The 12162-nt window shown below is 38.1% G+C and overlaps 1 protein-coding gene across 2 annotated transcripts; it reads right to left on the minus strand.

Moving 5' to 3' along the window:
- Window positions 1–1176: 1176 nt before the first annotated feature.
- On the minus strand, window positions 1177–9976 carry CLK1 (CDC like kinase 1). Of its 2 annotated transcripts, XM_081262096.1 has the most exons (13): window positions 9838–9976; window positions 8543–8703; window positions 8045–8273; window positions 6959–7049; window positions 6486–6552; window positions 5092–5208; window positions 4840–5006; window positions 4181–4275; window positions 3965–4094; window positions 2591–2673; window positions 2176–2255; window positions 1711–1801; window positions 1177–1526 (listed from the first exon to the last, which is right to left on the minus strand). In XM_081262096.1, exons 2-13 carry the CDS (start codon window positions 8701–8703, stop codon window positions 1383–1385), a joined length of 1455 nt encoding a protein of 484 aa, XP_081118222.1. In that variant the 5' UTR covers window positions 9838–9976; the 3' UTR covers window positions 1177–1382. The 2 variants fall into 2 exon arrangements, with proteins under 2 accessions (XP_081118222.1, XP_081118223.1); XM_081262097.1 differs by lacking the exons at window positions 6959–7049; window positions 8045–8273; window positions 9838–9976 and having other exon boundaries at window positions 8543–8675.
- Window positions 9977–12162: the final 2186 nt, after the last annotated feature.

Here is a 12162-nt window from a genome sequence, read left to right on the forward strand (position 1 = left end):
AAGATTGAAATGCCTCTGATATCATGACTTTACCTTCTAGAAAAGCATAAACAAGTAGAGGAAAGTATGTAGTGTTATGCACATCAAAGTCATTTCTTGGCTTGGTGCTTACTGGATGGTAATAGAACCTTTTAGAGGTAGGGCCCAGTAGATTTTAGGGCACTAGGGCTAAGCTCTCAAAAGGATTCTAAGGCAGCGTGATGGTGCATGCCTATAATTATAAGGCCAATTTCAGCAACTTGAACCTGCCTCAAAACTTAAAAGGGCAGGCAGGAGATGTAGGTCAGCAGTAAGGTTCCCATACCAAAAAAAATTAAGTTTTTTTGAGGAGGTGGGAGTGGGTAAAGGGTTTGGAATTGGGCAGAGGGCCTTGCACTTTAGGCAACTACCCAATCCCCCACCCTTTTTCACAATACCTTTAATTTTTTATGTGGTTCTGAGGATTGCACCCAGTGCCTCACACAGGCAAGGCAAGCACTGTAGTGCTAAGCCACAACCCCAGGCCCTCCAATCATCTCTTTTTAACATTGAGACAGGGTTTCAGTTAGCCAGGTTAGCCTTAAATTTGCAATCTTCCTTCTTCATCCTAAGTAGCTAAAAACTAGGATTACAGCTGTGTAGTACCACTGCCCAGTTCCAACTGTTTTTCACATAAAATAATTTATACTTATGATAGAGACATAAAGAAAAGCATAGAAATGTTCTATGGCTGAGGATATGTCAGTGAGATAGTGCTTGATTAATATGCAAGGCCCTGGATTTGATCGCTAGTACCACATGAACACACATGGATCAAGCATAAATAAAACCATAGACAAAATTCTGCTGTATTACAGTTACTTGATAATTCAGAGACCTGGCTGCAAAGGATCCTCGGGTTTCTTCCGTAATTCATTATTAGTTCTGAAGGAAGTCAAGGGTCTGAAGTTATTTGTGAAATCCTAAACTTGAACATGAAGGGAGAATGAACCCTCTCGGGTAATTTTGTTTAATTTAATTTTGTTTCATGTGTAGTACGAAAAGGATGGCCTAAGTCCCAATTTTTACAACCCATAAAAATGAAAATAAAGCTAAGTATTTCCAAAGACTCAAGGAAGTAGCCAAGAAGAGAAATATTCATTCTTTAAAGTGACAAAGGTAGGAAGAAAAACAGTGCTAATAACAACTCTAGATTCATGTGAATTTCTTAGCAGTTTATTCTGAATAAATCACTTTATAATTACTGGAAAATGTTACTTTACTTAGCTATGTAATTAACAAATCAAATTATCGAAACAAAATGTCAATACAAAAAACTTTTAAGAAATTTACAAAGCTGTACAAAATAATTTAATAAACTAGACTGATACAGTCTATAAGATCTCTTTGAGAGAGAGATAAATTCATGTACTTTTTTTAAGTGGGTAAAAGAATGGGTGTTTTAAGGCTTCTTTGAGAGTAATTCTTTTGGCTGGATCATACTCCAACATTTTATGAATAAGGTCAAAGAGAAGCTCATGTTCAGCATCCTGAGAGAGCATGAATTCCTGAAAGGAAAAGAAAAATATATTCAACAACCTTTTCCAATACCATTTATTTCATTTTTCCATCAAGAACTGGAGAGTGGAACACAAGGCCCTGGATATTCAGTACTAGCATCAAAATAAATCTGTAACAAAAAAGGGGGGGAATGTCAAGTTTTGGATCATTTAAGCAACATCTCAAACTTACCTTCAGGGGTTTGCAGCGCCTTGAAACATATCTGCCAGCAGAACTATGTTCATCCCAGTCTAATCGGTCATGATGGAAATATTTACGTTTCCTAAAAACGAGTCAAGATCAATCTATTATTTATGTTGATATTGAAACTTTAAAAACATCTAGCAAAGGTGATTGGTTCTACCATTTACTACACTTTAGAAAGATCAATGCTTTTAAGAGGTTTAAAATGTAGCTAAGGTACAGAGTTATCCACTCCCCACGAAAGTCATCTATTACTTAACTGAAAATGCATTAGTGTTATTTGTTTACTAAAGTTCTCATCCAAACAATTAACCAAGTTATAAAAAGGATGGCACTCCTTTTTTTTAGGTACTGGGGAACTCATGGCCTTGTGCATACAAGATAAACACCTACCCAACTGAGCTATATCCTCAGCCCCACAGCCCCGCTACCTCTTAATTAACTAAAACATACCTGGTTTTCTGTATCATATGTTTTGGTAGGGGTCCAAGAATCCTTTCCATCATTGCCAAGTGTTCCTTACTATCATGTGTCTTAAAAATAAAACAAAATATTGTTAACTATCTTTGCATACACATTGTGCACTATTCTCATTTAACAGTGTTAATTTTCTAAGTCAGGACATGAGTAGAAGGTACAACAAAGATGAGCGCCCAAAAATACTTTTCAGTGACTACATGGTGTGTTTGTGTGAAAAATAACCCTGAATAACAACTTCCAATAGCTTGGCAATGACTTCCTCAAATGGACAGGGATAATCACTTATAAGAAGATGATATAAATCACAAAATTATATATAAACCTTAAATTATTCTTATAAATAGGCACTCTTCTAGTGTAAAACTGCTGAAAAATCATTATAACTTACTGGAAATACTGTAAACCCAAGATAGTATTCAATAAGAATACATCCTATACTCCAGACATCACACGGTTGGGACCATCCTAGGGCTGCAAAACAAAGCACAATGTTAGTATGTAAGTATACAATGTATACAACCAGAGATATGAAAAATTGTGCTCTATATGTGTGATAAGAATTATAATGCATTCTACTATCATATATGCAGTATAAAAAGTATTATTGGGAATTAAAATTTGCCTTCCTGTTTTTTGAGAAATATATAAAGGACTTCCATTATTCTGGGGGAAAAAAAGGCAATTAATAACTGGGCATGGTGGCACACGCCTGTAATCCCATTGCTGAAATGGGAGAATCACAATTTCAAAGCCAGCCTCAGCAATGGCGAGGTGCTAAGCAACTCAGTGAGACCCTGTCTCTAAACTGCCCAGGTTCAGTCCCTGGTACCCAGTACCCCCACCCAAAAAAGTTATTAACAAGTTCAATACTCTCTTGAAAAAGAACACATACTGTGAACTAGAAGGAATCATCTAATATAAGGTTGGGCTTTGGAGACACCTGGGTTCAAGTCAAGTGTTTTAACTTTGGGACCATTAAATTTATCAATTTTTTTTCTGGGCCTCAACGCCTTAACCTGTAAAACAGGAGCTAACTGGATCATGCAACTGATTCTCTGGGATATAATGTGCATTAAAGAAACACATTTTTTAAAGAAACACATTTTTAAGCCCTACCACATGCACTGAATGATAATTCTGGTCAACAGTAAGCTGCAAAGATACTGGATTACAATTAAGATGGGAAATTCCTACCACCAAATAACGTAGCTGTTCAAACATCAAGGCACAACTTGCATTGCTCAAGTGTTATATAATTCTGGTGGAAACATTCATGTGCTGGCAGCTTTTTAAAAGTGTAGCAAATTTATGATTCAATACTTGGCAATGTTAATAACTATGTTACTGATTTATGAGTTTAGCAACACCACAAAAATACATATTTGCTGTAAAGCAGTATGCAGGGTTTTGCTGACAGTAGCCTCATACACCTCCTGTTTACTAAATCTCTTGATTGCATCATATTTTTTGTGCTTGATAATATACAGTTTAGTGTGTAGAGTGCACCCCCAACACATTTCTCATCATTTAGCAACACATGAATTCACTACAAATGTGTAACCAATTCCAAAAGAGTTAAGCTACTTGTGCAAGTCTGAGAGCTACTGAGTCACAGAGCTTAAAATCCTTACTGTATTTTGTAATACTGATTCTTAAAAAAAAGATTTTTTTGAAAGTTCTATATTGAATAAGACCTAAAACTGAATTTTTACAACAGCTTCAAAATATACACGTTTTCAGAGCATAATTAACAAGTACTAACCTAAAATAACTTCAGGTGCTCTATAATGTCTTGTAGATACCAATGTACTGTGATGTTCATCATCATAGGTTGCACTGCCAAAATCTACAACTTTAATATCTGGATTTATTAAGGTACGTTCATCACGTTTCTGAAAATCATAAAATGATAGTTATGAAGACAAAATAAAAAAAAAAATTCACCCTAAACTATGAAGATTATACATTGAAAACTTACCATTTTGGGATTATATACCTCTGTGTAGTCAGACTGCACAAATAAGATGTTTTCAGGCTTTAAATCTGTGTGAGTCAATTTATTGCTGTGCAAAACTGAAAATGAAACAAAAGTTTTACTGTAACCTGATAATAAAATGAAAAAAAAAAAAAAAAAAAACTTGACCTCCCCAACTCTATAGTAAAAATCAGATGCATTTCCCGCATACTCAAATAATCAGTAAAATTTTAATCAGCTAGAAAAATTACCAGAGACTAAAAGGTACTACCCTTTTAAAAAAGTACCAACAGCACAAGGTTAATATTTTTAGGAAACAGTTAAATCAGTGTTCAATATAAACTATGTTGGATAATATCATTTGTCAAATAAATTAAACACATGCTATAAACTAACATTTTATAATCAAGTAAATCTTTACTACCTACCTACCCAATTCGCCCTCTCCTTCTATTTCATAGGATCTCATCTTACCCAAGCTGCCCCAAACTCCTGGACTCAAGCTGACCTCCTGCCTCTCAATCTCCCTACTTTACCCAGCTCTCCTTTTATTTTTAATTGACAAAGAACTGTACATGTTTAGGTCTCGTTTTTTAAAAATCCAGACCAGTCTGGCATTGGCCTCAAACTCACAGCTTTTGGAAGACAGGTCAAGAACTTACAATTCACAGACTTGCATATCTGATATGCCATCTTCCTGATATGTTCCAGTCGAAATGGCAGAAAACCATTTTCCTTAATGAAATCATAAGTACTAAGTCCCAGTAGTTCAAACACAATGCAAATGTGACCATGATGCTCAAACCACTCCAACATCTGGACACAGCGGCTGTAACATATGAAAAAAAGGGTGAGTATACCTTGCAGTTCAAATCTGCCTTAGGCCATTTTCCAAGTTTTACTTTACTACTTACAAAGTACTGTTGGGGTCTGTTGTATTTAAGTGTTCCAGAACTTGAATTTCTGAGCGAGCAGCTTCACAATATCTATCCACATTTTTAACTATTTTTACTGCTACATGTCTACCTCCCCTGTTAAGAGAAAATAAATCTAAGTTAAAAAATGATAGATGTGCTTCAAACCTCAAAGGGCACCAAAAAGGAAATAATAAAAGATACATGTGATGTTCAATTTCAGTTTCCTATTATTCTCTTTTAACTAGTTTTAATCTGACCTATTAAATTTTATTTTCTTAAACTCTATGATATGATTCAATATAAGCAACTATGGTCTTTGAACATAGTAGAATTAGTAATGCCAATACATACTAAATGACACAAACTTCTTTCATGAGATCACCATTCAGGACCAACTAACAATAAGAAAAGCTCTAATTTAACAAGTATGCGGTGATAATGCCACCTTAACTTGCATTCCAACTAAGACTCAAAACAAAAGTATATAAAGCAGTTTCTTCCTAAAGAAACTCACTCACCTCTGTCAAATTTTGAATTGGCTAGGTTATCAATAAGTTAGGATAAGGTGGCATAGCAAAGAATGCTAGGTCTCAGAACATTACCAAGTCTCCTTAAACTTAAAAGCTCTGCCATTTAGAAGGGGGAATATCACTGAGATGCTGGAAACTGAGCCCAGGCCTTGTGCATGCTAGGCAGGCACTCTACCATTAAGCTACAATCCAGATGTCAAGAAAATAAATTTTAATCAGCAGTTTGAAGGATATATATATAATAATAATTAAATAATTATGATCCTAATACAGAAGAGTTATCAGCTCAGTCCTGGCTGTTATCATAATGAATCATGGCACTTTCTAAAAACGGAGGCTCCTAGTAAACCAAATACCTTGAAAACATTTGAGACAAAAAAAGCTCCAAAATTCTAATGTAAAACCAAGGCTGAGAAACACTATTATAAAAAGAGAAAAGGAGCAAGGAGGGGGAGCCATAACTATGCCTGGTAGGACAAACATATGAACACTTTTCAAAAACAAACTATGATCTCAGCCTGAACTGGAACCAAAAGCTGCATATATCCTTTTTTATTTTTATGTGGTGATGAGAATCAAACCCAGTGCCTCACACATGTAAGGCAAGTGCTCTACCACTGAGCCACAACCCCAGCTCTGCATATACCCTTTTTTTTCTGGCGCTGAGGACTAAACCCAGGAACGCTAAGCCAGCCCAGAAGCTGGATATAATACTAGCTACTTAAATACAACATAAATACAATATCTTTAGAAGTTTCTCATAAACAAGCCAAGATACCCCAGCCCAAACAGCTTAATGATATAAAGTACTTTTCTATACAGGCAAGCTTCTCAAGTATAATCCCAGCACAGGAAACTTACGCTTTATGATCGATACATTCCACAACTTTTCCAAAAGCCCCTTCACCTAAAGTATCAACAATTTCATCTAGAAGAGAGAAATGAATCTCAGTTACACCAAAAAGTGGAAACAAAGTACTTATCATAATAAATGCTATCAATGAAGATTATTCTAGTTCATGTTACTAATTTCCTTATTGCTAGATATTTATTTTATTGGTCAACACCACCAAAAAAAATACAACTAGTTTTAGGTCTAATTTCATTGTTAGGCTAGCTTCATTAACTTGATTTACTGCTCTGGAAGTTCTGCATAACATTAAATTTCTAAAGAAAGCAAAAACACAATCCCCCCCCACCAAAAGAAATGGAAAAACAAAATAAAAACAAGAAAATAGAGAAAGAAAAAAAAAAGATCTCCAAATCCCTGAAATCTTAATCTATATAGATTATGCTATCTGAAAAGTTAATAAGTGTTGAAAAATATTCTATACATCTTGCACTTAGTACGTCTCCACTCTGACAGATCAGGTGACCCTCCTCATCATCCTCTACACTCCTGGTTCTTTTCCTTCGGTGACTCTTCTGGAAACGTCAAGTGGGCGGCACCAAGATCATCCAGCCAATCAATATACCCGAGTGAATTCAGGGCAGAATACGAAATTCATTCAGCGGGGAGATATTCAGGCATTCAGATACACGCCAGGCCACAAACGGTTGGCAGGAGCAATTTCAAATTCAGTCCCCAGAAATTCACAGGGCACATAGTTTATGTTAACAGGAGAAAAACATGGCAAGGAACAGATTTTCAGATAAGATACTCAAAGTGGTAAGGCAACAAAACATAAATACAATTGTTTTTCTTTAAAAAAAAAAAAATGCTTAGTTGTAGCATTCACTGAAACACTGAAACATAATTTTAAGTTTCTAGTGTCCTAATTTAATGTTCCAAAATTGTAGGATGTAATATTTACTTGTTAAAGTAGACTGTGGCCAAATTAAGATTTCCTAGCTAATCTAAGAAAACAAATATCAGAACAGTAAATAAAACCAAAGTCCTAGTTTTGGGAAGAAAAAAGAAATGGTATACAAGGATAACACTACAGTATTTTAAATGTCATCTGAGCTATCACCAAATTAATACATAACCCATAAAGTTCAAATCTTTTATAGTTTGTTTAATGAAAGATTACAGAACATGCTTTGTTAGGACAAAAAAGTACATCTAATCATCAATCACACAAAAATGTCTATTTTTTGTGATGTTTGAACTTATCAAGTCAAAGCAGAATTCTTGAAGTACTATAAAAAACCTTTCAGAATGTCTTGTTATTGCTTTTATGTTACCTTCACTATTTTCATTGAAATGACAATTAGAAGCCAACTAGTAAGTAAAATCTATTATTACAGAATTAAACATACTGCTTTTCTGGAATTTTATCCAACGTACAAATAGAAATAATCCTCCAAGTTAAAGCTGAGATGGCTTTATCTTAAACAGAATTTTCTCAAACACAAATTCAAGTTTTCCTGTTCCACATGGGAAATAAAATTTCCAAATGTTTTAAAACAGCTCATACCCCATGTGAGCGATGATGTGAAGTACTGTGCTGAATCCTGTGTTTACTTTTGTAACTACTTCTTCCACTTCTACCAGAGGACTTGCTACTATGGTTCTGATATCTGCTTTCATGATCTCGATGGCGATGTCCAAGTTCACATCCTTGACTGTAGTCATTTCTGTACTCATCAATATAGCGTCGACTATGATAATCTTTCTCATTTATAGATCTGCTTTCCATGTAACAGCTAGAAAAAAAATATATTTTCTATTTTCTGCCAATACTAACCTTTGTTAAATTCCTAGTTAGCTTTTATTTTGTGGTGCTCATGCATGCTACTGTAAGAACTCCACCACTAGTTACAGCCCCAGACCTAGTTACCTCCCCCTCCAAACACGAAACTTTACACATTAGAAGCCATCAAAAATCTTACTGGAAGCAGGAATGGTAACCACAAGGTAACACTAGTTTTATCACCATAAAAATGTGGTTTTTATATTCAGACACCCTTCTTACCTATCAGATGTTTTAGAGTGATTGTATTTGCAATGCTTGTTCTCTCGACCACTGCTATATGATCTCTTCTTTCTCTTATGACTGCTACTGCTTCTCCATTTTCCATAATCCCAGTCCTTTTCATCCCAGTCAGGACAGTAAGTTCTCTTAGAGTGTCTCATCTACATAAAAGACAAAATCATCCCAGTTAGATTGTATCTAACACCGTAACTTTTTAAAAAAGAATATTTTTGGTTGTAATGGACACAGTGTATTTTATTTATTTATGTGGTGTTTGTTGAGAATGGAACCCAGGGCCTCAAACATGCTAGGCAAGCCCTCTATTACTGAGTCACAACCCCAGTCCTAACATCGTAACTTTTAACAGTATATAACTCTTTACAAATTCACTGTTGTTACAACCTTTTAATCAGAAATTGCTAAAAAATTATTGCACTGTCCCATATTTTGAAGTTTGTGAGCTTTACTCACAAGCATTCTGCATTGTCCATGTCATGCCCAGATTTATTTAAAGTTTGTGTATGGGAGGAGGCGTAGTAAGGGAATTTGAGGAACCCCAATTTAACTTTGCTAAAATTTTATTCGTGTCTCCAGTACAAGTACACATGCAAGCCAAGTGCAGTGGCCCGTTTGAGCCCCCGCCAAAAAGTGTATGAACACATACACACACACACACACACAAAAACCACATGTGTACATACACATAGTAACAGAAACATGTACATATAAACACGTTTGCACATAAATACACAAACTGTGCACTCTATGCTCTTTCCTCCCTCGGGCTCCTAGTTGGGTTTCTCGGGCACCACTAAAGGTAGAGCGCCTTCTATACTCTTTACGAGTCAACCAGACTTGAGACTGCCCTTATTCCACCAGGAGTCAACTATTTTTTTTTTCCCTCCACTTGCTATTGACACTTCCGCCCACAGCGGGGCGACCTAGGAACATTCCAGAATCTCAAGCGGCGCCTCCCAGGGACAGTGCTAGGCCTGGCCTCCACCCCGCCGCCATCTTAGGACTCGGGCGCAGGCACCGCAGGCCGGAGCTCGGCGGGCCGCCACCCTACCGAGCGGACCCTGACAGGGCGCGCGGCAGGCAAACACCGTCGCTACTCCCCGCAAACAGAAACTGGCAGCAAAGGGCTCGGTAGAGGGTACGAGCGCGCTGCCTTTATGGAGCTCTGGGGTGCGGGAATAGGAGGCAGCGAGCCGGAGAACCGGCAAACAAAGAGGGCAGCCCCCGACATACAAGGAGGATGCCTAGTACACTCCCTCCACCGCCTCGCGTCTCACCGTCCTGCTGGAGACTCTAAGCCGAAGGAGACGAAGCTTGCAACGCGATCTCCGGAAGACACAGCTGATTGCGACGGGCACCGACCACAAAATGGAGCTGACAATCCCAGCGGCAGCCCTTGACCCAAAAACACCGATGACGTGGGAAAGGCGTCGTGGCCGCGGGGCAGGGCACGCATGCGCGAAGGGCGGGGCACGCGCGCGGCACTATGCGCAGGCGCCAGATAGTCTCTCGGATTCCAAGGAAAGGGGGTTAGAACCGGAGAGAAATCCAGTCCAAGCTCATTAAAAACTGGGATTTTGAACGCTAGTAAAGTGAGGGAAGCTGGATACAAAATAGCTCTGTCCTTTAACTGCAGCCATTAAAAGAACGCTTTACCACCAGCGTCAAATTAGCTCTGAATTAGTAATTGGCTTGGTTTGGGCTTTTGCTAAGATTCTAAGACCTGTTTAAAATTAGTTTCCTCAGTTTGGTCCCAGCATCGCAAACACCACACGCACTGAAATTGGGTTGGAAAGATTTTTCCTAAAATTTTAAAAGAATTGAGTGAGCAAGATCTTGTAGGAAAAGACTATAAACATTCAAGCATTTCAGCGTTACACCAGGCTTCTGTAGTGTTAAGACCAAGTGAACTGATAAAAGGTATAAAAGAAAAATTATGAGAAAATATGAAGTGTAATTGGTGTCACTTTTAGGAATATTTAAAAACACAGTCAAGGTGACCAAGATGTAGGTGTGTAGCAGTTGCTGCTCAGCTACTGCAATTTATGGTTAAAATGGATGTTTCTCTTCCTGCTCCTCCCTAATTTCTTATCTCCTCTCTAACCTCAAGGGGAAAGGGGATTACCTTTCATCCCCACCCCAGGCTGTTTTTTGTTCTAGAGCACAAACACCCCCCCCCCCCCCCACACACACACAGGAAGGAAGTAATTCAGACTTTGGCATGGCACTTGAAGACCTCAGAAATTATTATCTCCTAAATTAATAAGTGAATTACAACTCCTAAAGGGAAATACCTGGAATGTACCCTTTGAATCACCTGTTTAAAAAGCCTCCTGTCCCAGATGATGGACAGAATTACAGCCTCTGGGACAGGAGTCCCTGTTTCTCCTTTGCTAGCAAAGCGATAAAACTTCTTTTTCATTTTTCTCAAAACCATGGCCTCATTATTGGATTGACATCTGGTACAAGGTCCAAGCTTTTAATAACGGAATGTGGTTCTTGACAAAATCAACAGAGCCTAGTAAATGGCTTGAATAGGTAAAAGCCTTGAATAGGTAAAAGCCCTATGGTAGACCTGAATGTTAGGAAAGCAGTTACCTGGTACAAACACTTAGTACCTGCCAGGAGCTTTACACCAATTATTTCACTTAATTCTCACAATGGTCTCAGGAAATATAACTAATGGATGAGAAAACTAAACTAAATAAACCTGGAGATGTTAACTTGTCTACAAGCACACAGTACTAGGACCAGCTATGTTGCAAACCCAGACCAGGACTCATGCTTTTAACCAGTTCGCGGCATTTTTCAATGTTTTCAAAGATCCGCTTTTAAAAAATGTCCCATGAGCAAATCAGTTGAAATATGTTGAGCTTACTGTATTCTAAGTGAAGGACATGGAAAATAAACTCCAGGACACTTCCCCTTTCCACAGCTGTTCCCCTGCCTGCCTTCCTGCCAGGTGTGTAGGGAGATGTCTGTGGTAAATGGGAGCTTTTGACATTCAGAAACCCAGGCCTCTGCTGAAAGGAAGGCAGGAAGGGAAAATGGGGAGAACATAAAAGGAAAGGGCACCTGACCCCTATCTGACTGAACTGGCTGTCTCCAGTACAATAGCCCCAGGGAACTTCCCTACCAGTCCTGTCCCACCCTAAATGAGCCCATCAAAAGTAATTGACCAACTCATCCCAGGACCAGGCTCTGCTAAAACTCAGACCCTTGTTGTAGCCTGTCACCATTTTCTCTCCTGAAAATGTGCCCCTCGGCTGCTTAATAAAAAGCATTGCTGATCCCCATTTTGGTTATTTTTGCTTCCACCAAGAGCTTTACTGTAAATCTAACGGCCAGAGAAAAATAGCAAATAGATTGGCTTGTCTTTCTATGAAAGGGTAAAGCTTCTAAACTGCAAAGCATGGGTTAAATTCCTGAGACAGTTAGGACAAGGCCCTACTGGCCATTTAGTTGAATTATGGCCTGGGGTCCTGTGCAATTCCTCACGTAGATATTCAGGGTCCGAACCAATCAGTTTAAATGTAACCCCCTCCTTAGGAAAGACCTATCACTCCAGCCAGCCCTGTTCCCGCCAATAAATGTACTAATCA

The sequence above is a fragment of the Spermophilus citellus genome, assembly GCF_964194105.1.
Source record: "Spermophilus citellus genome assembly, chromosome: 11".
NCBI lineage: Eukaryota > Metazoa > Chordata > Mammalia > Rodentia > Sciuridae > Spermophilus > Spermophilus citellus.

Excerpts from the sequence above, each read along its gene's own strand:
- CLK1 (XM_081262096.1), bottom strand. The coding sequence starts at position 8,703 with ATGAGACACTCTAAGAGAACTTACTGTCCTGACTGGGATGAAAAGGAC. Across the intron at positions 8,274-8,542 it reads CACTCTAAAACATCTGATAG|CTGTTACATGGAAAGCAGAT; the intron begins GTAAGAAGGGTG and ends TTTTTTTTCTAG. Across the intron at positions 5,007-5,091 it reads ACAGACCCCAACAGTACTTT|CCGCTGTGTCCAGATGTTGG; the intron begins GTAAGTAGTAAA and ends CATATGTTACAG.